This window comes from Vicugna pacos, chromosome 32, assembly GCF_048564905.1.
Source record: "Vicugna pacos chromosome 32, VicPac4, whole genome shotgun sequence".
Lineage (NCBI taxonomy): Eukaryota > Metazoa > Chordata > Mammalia > Artiodactyla > Camelidae > Vicugna > Vicugna pacos.
The window spans coordinates 18,173,279-18,191,340 of record NC_133018.1 but is presented as its reverse complement, the minus strand read 5'-3'; the positions used below and the strand labels follow the sequence as shown (position 1 = coordinate 18,191,340).

The following is an 18,062-nucleotide window of genomic DNA, read 5'->3' as shown; positions in this document are numbered from 1 at the left end:
TCACTAAAAGAGAAAGACTCCTTGTTAAACAAAACGACTGTGCCATGATTACTTTTAAAACAATAATTCCTTAATGTCATCAAATACCTACTCATATCTAGTCATTGTTCACATTACTTGATATACATATATATATAATACTGTTGGTTTGTTCGACTCTAAATCCAAAAAAAGTCCACCATTCTTGCAACTGGTTGATGTGTCTCTTAAAATACACAGGTTCCTCCTCCCTTTCCTTTTTTCCCTTGCAATTTATTTCTTGAAGAATGAGATGCTGTTTTAAAGCCATGAAACTGGGTAAGATCACCAAGAGGGTGAATGTAGTTAGAAAACAAATTTGAGGACTGGGCACTTGATAAACAGGTAAACATTTAACAGTTGGTGAGGGGAGGCCATGATTTGTAGCGTTTGTCAATTTCAATGGTGTACATGCTCTAACCATGACCGGTTGCCAGCTGCCAATGGTGTAACAACTGACTGGCAAAACTGGGTCTCTAGGTGTGGACTGGCTTCAGCACAGTTAGCCCTAGGGCATCAAACCATTAAGAGGTAGGAGAGAAGAGGAGAAACCAGCAAAAGAGACTGAGAGTCTATGTAATAAAGGCTTCATAAAAACCCCAAAAGAGGGCATGTGGAGAAAACACATGGAGATTTGGTAACAGCGGCACACCTGGAGAGGGCATGGAAGACCTGCACTCTATCCCCGTACTTCAGCACACGCATCTCTTCCCATCTGGCCAGTCCTGAGTTATGTCCTTTTATAATAAACTAATAATCTAGTTTAAAAAAAAAGAGGGAGACTGAGAGGAAACAGCTGGTCAGGTGGGAAGAAAAGAGAGTGAGTGATGTTCTGGAAGCCAAATGAAAATACGGTTCCCAGAAGGTAGGCGTAATCAGCTTTATATATATGTAAATGCATATATATAAACAGACAGACAGACAGACAGACACACACATATGCAAAAAGTCAAGTAAGATGAGAATGGGCATCACATTAACAACATGGAGGTTGTTGGTGACCTTGACAAGAGCATTTTTGGCAGGGGGTGATGGTCAAGAGTGGATGGGAGGCGGCAAATGTGAGACAGTGCAGCTAGATTTTTTTTTTTTTTAAGGAGATTTTCTGCAAAGCAGTGATTCTCAGCTGTGGTTGTATTTGCCCCCAGGAGGATATGTGACAAATGTTGGAGACTGGGTGAGAGGAGTGGTGTCACTACTGGAATCTAGGGGTAGAAATCAGGGATGCTGTGAACATCCTGTAATGCACGGGACAGATCCCCCACAAACACAGTAAAGTGGAGCAGAAATTTAAATTAATAAATTTAAATATGGAGTCCAAAATGTCCAAGTTTCAAGGTTGAGGAGCTCCATTGTAAAGGGAAAGAGGTAGCAGATGGGGGAAAAATAGAGGATTTTTTTCTTTTTAAGATGGAAGAAATAACATGTTTGTATCCTGATGAAAATGAAGGAGAGTTTATCACTGGCTAAATGGCAGGAGAAACAATGATAATTTCTATAAGGAAGTAGTGCTGAAACACATCAGTGGGGTTGATAAACCCACAAAAAGAATGCATGAAGCAAAATATTTATAGAGAAAAAAATAAACAGGCAAAGGAGTATCCACCTCCTCCGGAAATTTTTTTAAAATAATCCTCTTTAAACTAAATTACTCCAAAGTACGATGGATTCCATGGTAAGGTTCCACTAACCTCATGTAAGTCAGATCATACTGATTTTCACATCACACAGAGGACACATACAGTGTTAAACTAACATGGGACACACAAGAAATGTATCTAAGGAGACAAGGCCTCCTCTCTCTCATGGAACCTTTCTCTTCCAAAATGATAATTTCATAACTAGAGGGGAATTTTTAGACACACTGCTGGCCATGAACCTTTAGATAAGCTAAGTGGATGCAGAATGACATGGTTTCCATGGAGTGTTGGATCAGATACACGGGAGGAAAAATTTATAAATGTAAATGCTCTGCTCCGCTTAAGTTCATTTCTAAATGTCCAATAGCCTCCTAAGAATGAAAATCTTTCCCAGCTGCAGTAGGCATTTTTCTTAGATCTGTCTTTTGTACAAGGGGAAAAACACAACACTTGTAAATTGCTCTAAGGGAAACATTACTTAATATCCCTTAAGTGTCTCCTGGCAGTGATAGGCTTCCACTGAAGTGGAAAAGTAACTTCAGGACAAAGAATTTGCCTGGACAACTGGAGGGAATAAATATGGCCATCTTTCTAATAAAGAGTTTCTCTCTTTTCAGTAAAAGTGGCTGGCAAGGCAATATATTTTGGGGTTCTAAGAGGTCCAGGTTGGCATTTTGTTTACGAGAAGGTCAGACAAGAAAGGATAGAGCAACCAAGTCATTTGCACGCGAATGAGAAATCAGGAAGGCTTGCTGAGTCAGAGTTCAACTGCCATAAAATAAGGTTTTCTGGAGATTTTAATACTATTAACAACCTCCTCCAAGAAACTCCTCCCTACGCTTTGTTGATCAACCTTAGACTGATTCTTTGCTGATTCCTAACTGCTGATTTGTCCCAGGGATCAGATTCTGTCTCCTAATTCCGCTAGGACTTCCTGTCTCTCAAGTCTTTATTTCTGTTCCTTTCATGTGTATCTGTTTGCTGCTGGATATCACCTGGGCCATCAGCTGTCCCCTCACACTCAATGTGCTCAGAATTAAACTCAACTCCCACTTCCCTTCCAAAGGGCTCCCAGTTCAATTATCGATTTCTAGAAGTTTGCTCGGGACAATCCCAGTTTATGCCTACTGTCCCAGAAGAATTAAGCATCGGATGCTTTTTTATGCTCAAGAGTTTAGATGACAAATTATGTCGTCCCTCAACCTATTTTAATCAAAGAAACTGCTATTTTCCAAGTCAGCTAGACTCAAAGCCTCGACCTAACCTTCAGCTGCTAATTTGAATGCAGTAGAATCTCCTTTTAGAATGTCCTTCAAATTTCCCCTTACTTTTTCATTCCCAGTAACATCCACTAAGCCCTTACATTGGGACCAGTAATAAAGCTTCTTACCCTTGGTGTCTTTCCCTCCCATCTCTCTATCCTCCAACTCATTTAGTGCACTGTAATGAACTCAATCTTATAGAAATCCTAACTTTATCCTGTCACCCCCTCTGCTTGAAAATGTAAATGTGTAACTCAATGAACACTTCCTAGGTATTTACTATATGAGAAGCATTTTGTCTGGCCCTCAAAAACCTTCATTCATTCAATATATATTTGAGTGCCAACTGTATACACTTCACTGTTCCAGGCTACAAGGATGATAGGCCTGGCCCATGCCCATGTTTAAAAAAAAAAGACTTAAACAGCAACATAAGACAGCCACATAATGGTTCAGGGAGAAATCTTCAGGAGACTGGTGATAAAATGGCAAATGAGTGGATTTTTTTTAAGGCACTGTGAGAAAAAAGAACTCAAACAGATACTTGTACACTGATGTTCATTACAGTATCACTCACAACAGCCAAAAGGTAGAAACAACCCATCAGCAGATGAATGGATAAACAAAACGTATATCCATACAATGGAATATTAGTCAGCCACAAAAAGAAATGTTACAACATGGATGACCCTCCTAAACATGACGTTAAGTGAAAGAAGTCAGTCACAAAAGGACAAATATTATATGACTTCCCTTTACATGAAACATATAGAATAGGAAAATCCAGAGACAGAAGGTAAATTAGAGTTTCCCAGGGGCTGGTGGGGAGGGGGTGGGGAGTTACTGTTTAATGAGTAGAGTTTCTGCTTGGGGTGATAAAAAAGCTTTGAGATAATGGTGGTGGTTGCACAACCTTACGAATGTAATTAATGCTATTGCATTGTATTCTTAAAAATAGTTAAAAAAGGAAATTTTATGTTATATATAGATAAATTAATCATGTCATATGCTAAAAACCATTGAACTGCATACTTCAAATGGGTGAATTACATCAATTACATCTCAATAAAACTGTTGAAGGAATAAAAAAAAGCATTTGAGAGTTAAAACAGAAACTGTAGACTGGCTTAGAAAGGAAGAAGGATAGGAGAAATGATGATCAATCAGGCACATCCTTCTCATAGTGGTGGGTAAAAGCAGAACGGTGCCCTACAGTGGAGAATCTGCCATGTCCTTCGTCCAGCTAATAGAATACAGTTTAAAATTCTAAGCCCAACCCTGGATCTCAGAAATGTGAGTCATTAACTATTACTTGCTAGAAAGCTTTGTCCCAATCATACTCTTTGCCCTACAGATTTTTGCCAGACCTGATCATGTCACTTAGCTGGCCCAGTAGACTCCTTTCCCACTGAGCCTGCCCGATGTGGCTCACTCGTTCTGAGCTCAGTTAGCTTGAGTGCCATTTTCACTAAGTCTTCCCCAACCCACCTCAGCAGTAACAGCCTGCCCTTTCTCTGGGTTTCTACAGCGCTGGGCAGTCACGTCAGTCTTTGTGTTTCTCGGTTTCTACCTTGATATGCACATTTCTCGTTAGATGGCTAAGGTCCTCGAGAGCACAGTTCCCCTTTACATTTCTTGTACATCCTTCCAATAGCTGGCATGAACAAAGCAATCTCCTGATCTTGTTGCCTTGAATATTGCTGAAAGTTGCAATGTAGCCAAGTGACCACCTTATAATGGCTGAGAGGGCCAGCCCTGGGTTCAGAAAGACATACGTTTCATTGCTATTTCTGCCAGTTTCCAGGTGACTGAGTCTGGGCAAGTTATTTAATTCCTTCTTCATCTGGAAAGGGGGATAGTACTGTGTATCTGCCACAAAAGTTCTTGAAAGGGTTAAATTTGATGTAAAGATGCAAATCGTTTAGCACACTGCCAGATCACCTGTAAATTGGAACTGCTGTGTTAAAGCAAAGTGGAAAATTGTGATTGATGATTTATCTCAAAATCAACACAGAGCAAATGTGGCCCTAAAATTCCACTCTCCTAATGGAATGGTCTTCCAAACTTTTATAAACAAAATGAAGGGAGAAACAAACCAAATGGCTTTTGGTATAATAGTATGACATCCCTTTCTGGACACAGCTCCAAACTTTTTATTAAGATCTTCAGTACTAGTAATTTTGGAGGAAAGGAAAATGTAGAGTGAAACAATTCTCATAAATCTTGTTCAAGCATTTCCATGTACTATAATCTTTCTACACATGACAGGCGTATTAAAATAATAAATGCAAGCAGGATGCCTAAGAAAAAGAACCAGGTGACTGTTGTCCTCAGCCTGTTTTTGGCTAATTTTTTTTTATACTTGATTTTCTTTCAATCTTTTTTTTTAACAGCAGTTTCTCCCCCCTGGTTATTAAGGTAACACACCTCGTACTGAATTAGACAGTATATATAATTTAGAAAGTATGAGACTTTGTAATTGCCCCTTCCGTAAGACAATCACTATTAACAGTTTGGTGTATGTACTCCCATAGTTTTTTTTGGAGTACACAGAATCGAACAAGGATGGAACCGTATCATAATGCTGCCCTTGACTGTTTTTTACTCAATGATATATCTTAAGGCATCTTTCCACGACAGAAGAGGTAGAGACCCTTATTTCTAATGGCTGCATATTTCATTTTATGGATGCACTACGGTTAATTTATTTACTTATTTACTTATTTAATTCACTATTGAAAGATAGCTGAATTATTTCCAGATGTGTGTGTGTGTATTTTGGTGTTCAGCAATACTTCAAGTTGAGCTGCTGAATCAGAAAGAATGAACATTTAAAAATCTGATACAATTTTAAAAAGAAAAAAAAACAAGAGGAAGAATCTGATCATTATTACTAAATTGTCATCCCTCATAAGTTGCACCTTATTCTTTTAGTGTCGATATTAAATTTTGATTAAAGCTTTATTTTTAAACCCATTATGCCTTACTTCATGTATAATTTATTCTAAATCCTTTGGAAACTATTCTCTTTGGTACATTAAAAAACAAAACACCTATCATTACACAGCATCAACGGGAAATGATTTAGAAGCCAGGTTTTTAACTCTTCTTTTCTGTGCGCCCCCTGCTGGCACTACTGCAATTCGCACCAGAGTGAGTTGGTTTCTACCATAAACGATCCATAATTAAAAGAACAAAATAAAATACATTCTTTAGAAACAAACCTTTAATCTTGATATAATCACTGTGACCTTCTTTCTTTTTTTCCTTCCGAGATGTCTCTTGAGTCTGTAACAGAAGTTCCAACCCAAACACCCAGAATCTGATTTTAGGTAAGAATTTGAATTATAAAACAAAAACACAAACAACTCAACACCACCACTCTTGGCTCCAAGACTGTCCTTTTCTGTATCTATGAGCACGTTTTGAAAGGCCTACACTCTTGAGTATGTGAAATGTGGTATTCAGTTCATAATTCAGCTCTTCAGTGAATAGATGCTCAAGAGCATTTAACTCATACATTAAAATTACCTGTTAATCCATAAAATCAAAATGGAAATACTCTAGTTGATAAAGTATCACTGCAAAGATCCAGTCTTTTATTTTGGGGGGGTAATTTATTCATTTTATTTATTTATTTTTAGAGGAGACTGAACCCAGGACCAGGACCTTGTGCTTATGCTAAGCATGTGCTCTACATGTTAAGCTATACCCTCTCCCCAACAAAGATCCAGTTTTAATACAATTTTAAACTTAGTTCTGCTCCTATATAGCACTCCCTTTGTCCTCAGTAGGACAATACGAACAATCAGGGTAGAAACATACTCAGTTAAAACTTTCCTCTTTCCAGACTCCCTTGCAGCTGGAGGCCAAGGAGACACAAGTGTAAGTCTGGGCAGGATTTCTGGGAAGGGCAGGTAAGATGGCACTCAGTTGGTGTGTTCCTTCAGCTCTCATGCTCTCCCTTCTTCTTCCTGCCAAGTCCAGAAATGCAGGAGCATCTAGAGACTATGAGGGTGAGAGCACATGCAGAGGGTGGAGCAGGAAAACAGAGCAGGAAAACAGGAGGAGCCTGGGTCCCTGATGATATCCTAAAATGGCTGTCCCATTTTGGGACTACTTCCAGATTCAAAAAAACCCCCCAAACCTCAAGGCACCATAAATTGGGTTTTCTGTGCTTGTGGCCAAATACAATCCCAACACAGATACCAAAACAACTCCCTCTTTTTTTTTTTTTAACAATTATTTATTTTGTAGCAGGAGGTAATTAGGTTTATTTATTTTAATTTTATTTATTTTTTAATGGAGGCACTGGGGACTGAACCTAGGACCTGGTATATGCTAACCATGTGCTTTACCACTGAGCTACACCCTCCCCACTAACAACTGCCTTTTATAGTAAAACCCAAACATGTAAAGGTACAACAGAGGTGGCAGTGCAATAACTTTATGTCCAAAGGACTCAAGGCACTTCTTAAAATATCTAATTTGTAACCTTAACATGCAGGAAATATATGGTCCCATAAACTTTTGGAGGAATTCACATTTTCTGTTGGCCTCTTAAATGCTAAAAACTGGCCAAATACAAAAATGAATGTCACATAAGGATAGACAATAGTAGCCTAAAAATATACCTATATATTTATGGTCAGCTGATTTTTGACAAGGGAGCCAGTATAATTCAAAGAGGAAAGTATAGTTTTTTCAACAAATGGTACTGGGACCAATGGATAGCCACATGCAACAGAAGAAAGCTAGACCACTACCGTACTTCACAAATACATATACAAAAGCTTGAAACTTGTAAACTCGTATACAAAAGTTAATTCAAAATGGACCAAAGACCTAAACTTAAAAGTATAAAATGCTTAGGGAACATAGGCATAAATTAACACTTGTGGATAGGTAATGGTTTCTTAGATATGACACCAAAAAGCAGAAGGGACCAAAGGAAAATAGACAAATGAGATTTAAATTAAATATACCTGTTTTTTCCAAAGACACAATCAAGAAAGGTAAAAAAAAAAAAAAAAAAAACCTATGGTATAGGAGAAAATTTCTGCAAATCATGTATCTGATAAGGGTCTAGTATTCATAATACATATAAAGAACCCCTATAACTCAACAACAAAAGACAAATAATTCAAGTAAAAAATGAGCAAAGGATTTGAATAAACATTTCTCAAAAAAAGATATACAAATGGTCAATATCCACGTGAAAAGATGTTCAACACCATTAGCATCAGAGAAATACAAATCAAAACCACAATGAGCTATTTCACACTCACTAGGATAGCTATGAACAACAAACAGGATGTGGGGAAATCAGAACCTTCGTACACTGCTGGTGGGAATGTAAAATGGTCCGGCTGGTGCAGCCTCTGTGGGAAAAACGCTGGCAGTTCTTCAGAAAGTTAAATATAGTTACCATATGACTCAGCAATTCTACTCCTAGCTATATAACCAAGAGAACTGTAAACACGTGTCCACACAAAAATTTGTATATAAATGTTCTTGGCAATACTGTTCATAGGAGCTGAAAAGTGGCAACAACTCAGATGTCCACACACTGATGAATGGATAAACAGAACGATGGAATATTACTGAGCCATCATGAAAGGGAATGAAGTCCTGATACAGCTCCAACACAGGTGAGCCCTGAAGACCATGCTAAGTAAAAGAAGCCAGACACAAAAGGACAAATATTCTTTGATTCCACTTACATGAGGTGCTGGTAAAAGGTAAATTCAGAAACTGAAAGTAGATTAGAGGTTACCAGGAACTGAGGGTTGTAGGTACCAGGGTATCTACAGGTATCATGGTTAATGTTTCTGTTTGGGGTGACAAGAAAGTTTTAGAAGTGGACAGCGGTGATAGTTGCACAACATTGTGAGTTTAATACATACTAGTGAATTACACACTTAAACGTACTTAAAACGTAGTAAATACTATATTTTACCACAATTTAAAAAAAAGAAAAGAGAAAGAATGAAGTACTGATACATGTTATAACAAGGATGAATCTTGGAAACATAATACTGAATGAAAGAAACAAGACAGGAAAGGCCACTTGTTTTATGATCCCATTTATGTGAAATGTCCAGAATAGGCAAATTCATAGAGACAGAAGGTAACTCAGTGGGAGGAAAGGTTTGGAAAGGAGTGGGAGGGAGTGACTGCTAAAGAGCACAGGTACATCTTTTTGGGGTGGCAAAATGTTCTGGAATTAGTGGTGACGGTTGCAAAACTTCTATCCAAACGTAAACTGTGCACATTAAAAGGGTGAATAGTCTTCAAAATTTTTTAAATGAATGTCAAAGATAAGCAATGAAATTTTTCTGACATGAAACGTTAGAAATTTCTTTATTGGTACTTATTAAGCACCAGCTGAATTGTGCAGAAAATTTCAAATCCCTTGTCAACAACCCATTCTTCCCCACCCCCACCCCGAATCCTTGCTAAAGAGCTCTTCAAGTAATGACTCGCTCTCTTCTCTCCTCTGTATAAAACTTCATGAAATAAAGGCAAAGAACTGTGTACACCTTGCTGGGAAATGCTGCCACAGATGTGGAGCTGTGTCTGTCCAAGGCTCCCTTTACTGTCCAGGTCCTGAAAGACTCTTGTTCATGAACTGTCTCTTCACAAAGCAAGTCCACCACTAAGAAGAAGGGACAAAACAGAATGAACAGTGGTGGTCAAATCACAATGCAAGTTCAAGATAAGGTCAGAATATGAATTTACTTAAAACTTAATACTGGTCTGCTAGCTTTTATTTTATGTAAACTCTCTGAAAGCATATGTAAAATCTTTCTTTTTTTTTTTTTGAGTGACTCACAGGTCTCTCAAAATTACAATAACAAAATAAATGTAATACATTCAAGCTATCCCACACAGAAAACCTTTTGATGGGTTTATAATGCCCCAGCCTAAGAACATAGAACCAACATTTTTTTATTACATGCAATTCATCATTCAGCGTGATTCTGTGAACTGCTACTATGTACAAGGCACTTACTCAAAGCTAAGCAACACTGAAATGCGAAAACTAAAGGTATTCTTGAAACGGAAGATTTTAGTTGTTTAAACGGTGGCTACAGGGTAAAAGGGGATTTATCAACTAAATTGGTAAAGAAGAGAGTCTTACCTTGCTGGGTTTATCATTCTGAGGGTCAAATACTTTCTCACAAAGTCTCAGTCCCGTCTCTTGCCTCAGCTGTTGTAAGTAGGCCCTCATCACTTCTAAAATAAGGAGCGGGAAGAACAATAAAAAATTGTATTTGAGAATGCCTCCCATAAATGTGCTTGCTGCTGATCTGGACTTGACCATGGCAATACGTTTCTATACATTTGAACAGGATAACAAATAGAAATGGCAGTTCAAAATTTTTTTTAAACAAAGAATCTTTTTGTTTGTTTGTTTATATTTTTGGTCCACCTATTTCATTTTTAGGGTTTTTGGTTGTTTTTTTTTTTGTAAGGGGGGTAATTAGGTTTATTCATTTAATTTTTTTTCAGTGGAGGTACTGGGGGTTGAACCCAGGACCTGGTGCATGCTACGCATGTGCTCTACCGCTGAGCTGTACCCTCCCCACAAATGGTTTTATAACTGTTATACTCCTTTTGGTCCAAAAGATTCTCTACACGTCTTATTTGTTGCCAAAGATTTTTTTGTGAGCGTGACTAGTAAGATAACATACATGCTAATGATTCCACTCTCAACCTATACACCAATCAAAGCAAGAAAAAGAGGAGGGTAAAAAGTCAAGTGGAGAAAATATTGTGCCACACAGGGAGGCAGAGACGATGTTCTTACCGTCTTCCTGTTTGTTTGCAGGTTTGGCATAAATTGCATTAAGTGGGAAACCAGGCTCTCCAGGAATGGGAAAATTAGTGATTCCCAGTGTATACATTTCTTTCTCGCCTTGGCTTTTAGAATTGCACTAAAAAAAAAAATTATATATATACACACACATACACACACAAATGTAGGGGAAAAGTATAATAATATCCAATTCGCAGTTTTTTAGTCTAAGTAGCTTTGTCTGAGGTCATGATTTTGGTGTCCTTTTGCAAACTGGTGAAGCCTGTGGGCCCTTTCTCAGACTAATGTTTTAAATGAATATGATAAAACAGAACTACAAAACAAACTAATTATAGTGAAATACGATAATAACAATATTAAAAAACCAAATTTACAACATAGTCATACATCTGCTTCATTATTAATGCACTAAACAACAAGACCCAGCAGCGGGCCTAACAACTAAATTTTGAAGTAGTAAAGAACATAAACAAAATTTCAAAATATCTTCAACTGTAAATGTAATATGAAATGCCGCAGAGTCACAGCTATTGCTAATACTACTGTGGGCTGCTGCCTACATTAATAATTAAGATAAAAAAACAAAATAATTTAGATAAATGCTAAATTTCAATTAGAAGTTAGTGAAAAGAAAGATGTAACCTTTTCTCCACTCCAGTTCATGGACCGTTGGATTCTAATCTTGGACTCCATGTTAAGAACTTTTGAGCCAAGGGCTTAAAAGGGAATTTTTTGGTCAAGATTTCTGTCTTGGGAAAAATATATGCAAAGCACTAAAACATCACTACCCTTATCTTCTTATTAGTCAACTACACTGTAAGTTTAGAGATATACATTCAGATTTTCCTTATAAGTCCATTCTCTAAGTCAGAGGAAATATTTTCTGCTTGTCCTTAAAGTCTCAACAAATCCGAATACCAATTAATTTGTTTTTCTGACAGATGATCATCCAAGTTGAATTACCTTTTGGAGTTTCTTTAGACACTCAGAAATGTAGAGAGTTATATATATCAAGGTCCTATCAGCTTCATTCTATGGGGGAAAACCAAACAAAACGGTTCTGATCAAAAATGTAACAATTATGTGCAATCAATGAATTCAATCTTTGTCTTTTGATTTATCAACTGAAAACAGCAAAAGCATAGTTACTATGGCATCAAAAATTCCCATTCTCCAAATGCAGTTTTCTCAAGCCCCCTTTCTGTTTGCTTCTGAGGAGGGAGCCACCAGCTTCCACCTTGAGCTGTTTTGGCTGCTCCTGTTTTCCTTGGCTCCCCTTACCCCTGGGTTCCCCAGGAGCTATGCCAACAGCCCCTCATTCTGTGCAGGAAGGAGAGTTAACAAAGCTGCCTGGGAAACCTGAAGGGAACCATACGGCTGGCTAATTTTTAAAAACCCTTTCACTTTGGGATCTCTGCCGAGAACTTCGTGACTCTAAAGGAGGAAGCAATTATTTCACAAGTGACTTGTTCCTGAAGAGCGCCGTAAGCCCCCTTCTTGATGGAACCCAAAGGAAAATAGGGAAAAGACAAATGGATGTTAAATCAAATGTGGCAAGGACTTCAGGTCAAATTTTACACAGATTTATAGTTTTAAAGAAACAAACTACACATTTCCCTATTTTTAAGATTATATGATATTCAAGACAGAATGAAATGTGGCAAAATGATAATTACAAAACACAACACTTAAGACCACGCACTGGATACAGAAACATCTATAACATCACCGACTGTTAGATGACAGTTTATAGACCAAGAGTCTACAGATAGATTTCATACCCTGTTTGATTTCAAAAGATCAAAGTTTGGCAAGGAGTTGAAGTTCTATAGTTTAGAACATTATCAAGAAGATTTATTGATATTCCTCGTAACTTGCTCATAGCAGAAGCTCAGAGAACTTCTTTTTTTCCATTTCCCCTTCTCTTTTTCTGCCACCCCCTCTTCCACCTTCCCCTTGAGTTCACAAAAACTAAGAGCAGAACGGAAGAAGGGGTAATTGAGAGAAGGATTCAGGTCACTGAAGTTTCCTTATTTCTCTCTTAGGTCCAGGACACAGAAGTACAGAAAAAATTACATAGCATGTAGAATTTTTTGGTTTTGGACTGCACACAATAGGCACTTAATTACTGTTGAATAAATATAAAGTGTCCTGACCACAGGTTGGCAAATTTCCTCTGTATAGGACCAGACAGGAAGTAGTTTAGACTTTGTGGGCCACAGTCTTTCTCACAACTACTCAACTCAGCTGTTGTGGTGTGAAACCAGCCATAGACGATATAAAAACAAATGCACATGGCTTTGTTCCAATAAAACTTTATTAGAAAAAGAAGGGGTGGTCCAGATTTGGCCCTCAGGCTGTAGTTTGCCAACCCATGGTGTAAAGTTTGGAGGAGAAGTGAGGAGTTAATACTGATACAGAATTAGGCCTGGATTTTCACAAGCACACAATCTCACTTCATTTTATTTATTCCTCATAGCAACCCTGACTACCAGGTAGATACTGCCCCCATCAGAAAACTAAATTAAATAGTGAAAGCTCTGTACTTTACCTTAATTTCATAGTTTTTGAAGAAGACATTGGCTTTGAAGTAATAGATAGCTTCATCCACAATATCTGTATCTTTTGCTAAGCAGGACACAAGAAGAGGAAGGCAGAGAACATTAGCCAAATGTAAAACGTAACACCTAAAAAAGCTATGAAGGAAAAAAAAGATCTGAGCTCAATGGTCAAGAGTTTTGGAGTTAAATAAAATAAAATGAGACCAATGAAATGTAAAGTCTTTAGAAACAATTTCTAGAAAAATAAATATGTGATTTATTCTTATAGCTTTATTGTTTTTTATAAAAATTATACATGTTCATTAGAGAAATAAATCAATCAAGAGTGAAAAAATTTAATTGTCACCCTACTATCACTATCCAGAAATAACTATTATCCACATTTGGCAAACACAACATTGTAAACCAGCTATACTTCAATTAAAAAAAAATTGGTAAACATCACTCTAGACATTTCTCAATGCATTTATAAAAACAGACTGAGACATTGACTAACTTTAATAAAATGCTTTTAAAAAATAAAAAGTATTCAACAGTTTTAATTGAATTTACATACTATAGCGTCCAGGAAAAAACACTCAACTGTCATTTAGGGACACACTAGGACTCACATACACATCTTTCTTTTTATGAAAACTGTGACTTCCAAATATATTTGTACAAGTTGTTCAAGGTGGCTAGACTGAGAAAAGCCAGAAACACGGCTGTAATGAAGACAGCTAACATTATACAATTTCTTTGGCTTTTTTCTGGTTTTCCTTTTTTTAAACTTTCAAAAGGTCAAAATCCCAGGGTCTGGATATCCGGCAGCTGGTTTCAGCAATGCAGAAACAGTTATTTGTATTTCTCGTCTCTGACTAGTACTCCAGAACCCAGTTGTCTCTATTCCTGCTAATTCCCCTGCTGAAGAATTTCAACAGAATTCTAACTCTAGCCTTGTGTTCCCTGCCATCTATTTTCTTATCTGTGAAAAGGCAACTTCCTCAGATGGTTCAACAGTGCTTACCAAAACCAGCTAGTTCTAAATGTCACAATGAGGGGGTGGGGGTAGGGGAAGGAGGCTAGACCACAGGAACGTTTGGCATATCAAAGGTGTTCAAAACCTATTTGTGGATGTAAATAAATTAATTTGATTAATGATAACAGTTATTTAGCCCACAGCACAGGCTTGCACTTCTCCATAATTTCGATTCAGTTCTAACCTACCCCCCTGGGGAAGAGTAACAGGTTATTCTTTATCCATAAAAACCATGAAGTTCTGGTTTCTTGGGGTGCCATCCCTCAAGGGCCCAAGAACTGCAAAGGTAATAATTAGATTTATTCCATCCTTGGTCTATTTCATCCTCTGACATAATATGTGGCATTTTGTAATGACCTGAGATGATCTGGGCCAACAATGATTCTTACTCTTCCGTTGTACTGTAATTCTTTTACATTATTTTTCCTCTTTTTGGTCTTTTTTCACTGTGTCTGGTTCTTCTTTTTTTTTTTTTAAATCTCAGAATCAAATAAAGACTGTGGTGACTCAACAAATTTATTAAGTTTCCTGAGCTTTCAACTTGTGTTGAAAACAAAATTAAATTAAGAAAAAGTCAAGTCAAGTAGTCTGGCAGAGGAATAGAGAGCATCAGGATAAAATTAGTAAACCAAATCAGGTTCTTGGAAACCATGAATGGAACTCAGTGTAAGGAAACCGTTTCTAATATAATACAAATTACACTCTTGGCAGAACATCTTAGAATGTGCCAGAAGAGTCTCAGTATCTGAAAGAATGGAACTTTTTGAAAAGTAAAAAAAAATTTCCCCCAAAAAAGCGAGTACCAAGAAGAAAGCAAAGATATAAAATTCAGAAAAGCAAGAGAAGAAATGAGTAATGTTATACAGGACACTTAAGACTTAAGATCGAGGTACTGCTAAAAATTAAGAGCCTGAATAGTGGACAAAGCAGGCAGATTTAGATAAGGAAGAAGTTAAAATATGTTTTGTTTTTCCCACATTGATGACAGAGACAGGATGGGGACATGGCACCCTTCAGAAGTAGCAGCATTAGGGCTGATAGCGATGGTGGAAAAGTGTCGAGGATTAAGCACATTTCCTCTTTCCTCTCAACAAAATATCCTGGAGAAACTGGCAGCAATAATAGTTTCCTATTAAATGCAACATATACCCACAATCTTAAAAAGTCTAGCGCACAACATCCATCAAGCAAGCAGAAAATACAAGAGCAACCTGAGACAGAATTTCCCTGATTTAATGTTAGACAGTTACTACTTGTTTCAAACCAAAATCTGAAAATAACAGAAAGGGGTTTCTACTTACTTTCTCTAGGAGCAGGCCCTTTGAACTGACTTCTGATAGGCAACAGTGCCATGTTTCCAATGAGTTTGGTGTCAGGGTCCATGAGGGAAGAGTGGTAAGCCTGTAGTGGCAAGTCAGGTAAGAACATAGAAGCAGAAAGACAGAAAATATCGGTAGGACAGGTAAGTACCCTTCCCCAAAGGGAAAACAAAATAGCCCACTCAAGATTAACCGGCTCATGAGAACGGACTATTAAATTTTGAGGAATTTTGAGAAACTCTGAGGCAAGCTGGTTGTTGAACACAGACATTATTAAAAATTATGTAAATTTACAATTAAACAAGTTATATTAAAAACAAAGGTAATAAACACTCAAAATGAGTTAGTTTCTATTTTAAAAATATTATTTTACTACTGTCTATGATCTTAACGTTTTTTCTGTCTTTTGTATCTTTATGGTGGAAATATTACATATTGGGGTTCTACTGTGCACCTCTTCATGTGCAATGACGTTACACTGGTAGCTGGTGGAATATTTACACTACAGATATAGGCAAACACTATATAAATCAGGGGTACTCAGCCCCCAGGTATTCTTAAAACACAACCCAAGCATGGGCTTTTCAGCTCTGCCACTTCCTGGCTTTATGCCTTTTGACCAAGACATAACTTCTTTTCTTAGCCTGTCTCCAGATTCGTAAAATGAAGAGATACATATACTTGTTTTCAGTGGGTAGGTGTGAGTTAAAGGAAGAGGGAGTAAATATCACACTTATGAGAGCAATTTATATGCTGATTCCCAGTTCTGCTTTTTCACAAGATGTCTGGCTTTTTGTAAGACAACATAGGCCCCATTCATTTATTCATTCATTCACCAAAAGATTACTAAGCACCTTCTATGTGCAAGGCATGCAAGACCAGTATGGGCTCCCGTTCTGTTCCTGAAGAACTTTCAGGCAAATGGAGAAGACAGATATTAAGTAACTGATCACGAGGGAAGTCCAGGGTGCTCTATGTGCAACCAGAATGATGAGCACAAGGTTTTAGAGTTCTGGTTTATCAAGATTCACTCCTGTGCCACCTTGGGCAAGTTACTTAACTTCTCTGAGCGTGTTTCTTCCTCCACAAAATGAGAAAACAATAACATATCTACTTCATAGAGTCACTGTGAGGATTAAATAGGATGATTTATATAAAGTGTATAGCTCAGGGCCTGTCTGGCACACAACAGGAGCCAAATAGTAGTCATGGGATCCATAAAATATATATCCATAACTATGCCTTGCTCTTTTTTTTAACCACTAATATGCTTCATCTAAAGCATCTTTTGTTAGCCATCTATCTCCTTCATAGTATCTGTCACTATCTGAAATAATCCCCTTCATTTTATTTATATTTACATGTTAATTGTCTGTCTCCCCATTAAAATGTAAATTCCTTAAAAGTAGGGATTTGTTGGCCTTATTTACTGCTGTAACAGTGCTTGGCATGCAGCAGGTGCTCAATAATGTTTGTTGCATCAATAACCACGTTATTGAACGGCCTTTTTATTCATCTTAAATATGGATACCATGATAGTGATAAATCCACCCTACAGACTAGCTGTCAGAATTTAAGAGCAACCAGACCACCATCAATTTTCACTCCTCTGATGCACACGAAAACAGAAATATTTGGAAACCAGGCGCGAACCTTGCGTCTGCTCTGAGGGCCCTAAAGCCAGCAGCTCTTGGGTGGCCAACACTGCCGGGGGCTATGGGGGAGGAGTCCAGGAAGTGGGGTCTGACAGATGACAAGCAGCGAAAGGGACCCGCCCCCAGGGGCGGAGGAGGAAGTGGGCCGGCAGGAAAAAAGAGAAGACGGACCCTAGACTTAAGATATAAAAAATAAGGGCAGCCCGTGGCTTCGCGGCTCTAGTGAGGCTTTGGGAACCCTGCTGGAATTGGGGGATGCAGAAAAAGGGAGAAAACGAGTCGGGACTGAAGAGGAGAGGGCAGAAGGGCTGAGGCAGATTACTCAGCACGCCTCGGGTCTCTGGCCCACTCTGCCGCGCCCCAAGTTCCCCAAGGCCGACACTCTCGAACGGTTCCCATCCTACGGGGGCCGGTTCCTTTCTCTCGCCTCTCCCCGGCTAAGGCCCCCCGCTTCCTCTCTGCCCTCCTCCGCCCGCTTCTCTCAGCACACGCACTATTTCTCGCCACTGTCCCAAATTCCCGCCGTTTCGCGACACCCCCAGCTCGGCCCCTTTACCGGCATCTTGGAGGCGCCGGGGTTTCAACCCAGAAGAGGAGAATCGGGTTGGAGCTCGGCGTTTCCGGTCTGGCAGCCTGGGCGGGGTAGGCGGAAGTAAGCCGGAAGGGGCGGGCGAGGGCTGAACGCCTCACTTCCGGCTTCGCTGTCCGGGGCTGACTGCTTGCGGCCGTGCGGATGCAAAGGGGCGCCAGGGGGCGCTCGAGCCCTA

At 38.6% G+C, this 18,062-nt stretch overlaps 1 protein-coding gene across 1 annotated transcript; it reads right to left on the bottom strand.

Moving 5' to 3' along the window:
• Positions 1 to 9,266: 9,266 nt before the first annotated feature.
• ARPC3 (actin related protein 2/3 complex subunit 3) lies at positions 9,267 to 17,970 on the bottom strand. Its single transcript, XM_006204857.3, has 7 exons — positions 17,852 to 17,970; positions 15,623 to 15,722; positions 13,294 to 13,370; positions 11,706 to 11,774; positions 10,734 to 10,860; positions 10,065 to 10,159; positions 9,267 to 9,578 (listed from the first exon to the last, which is right to left on the bottom strand). The coding sequence occupies exons 1-7, from the start codon at positions 17,855 to 17,857 to the stop codon at positions 9,516 to 9,518; spliced, it is 537 nt and encodes a 178-aa protein (XP_006204919.1). The 5' UTR covers positions 17,858 to 17,970; the 3' UTR covers positions 9,267 to 9,515.
• Positions 17,971 to 18,062: the final 92 nt, after the last annotated feature.

Coding starts and splice junctions, on each gene's coding strand:
- ARPC3 (XM_006204857.3), bottom strand. Junction 10,861..11,705: donor GTCTAAAGAAACTCCAAAAG/GTAATTCAACTT, acceptor TTTTTTTTTTAG/TGCAATTCTAAAAGCCAAGG. Junction 10,160..10,733: donor TGCAAACAAACAGGAAGACG/GTAAGAACATCG, acceptor TCCTTATTTTAG/AAGTGATGAGGGCCTACTTA.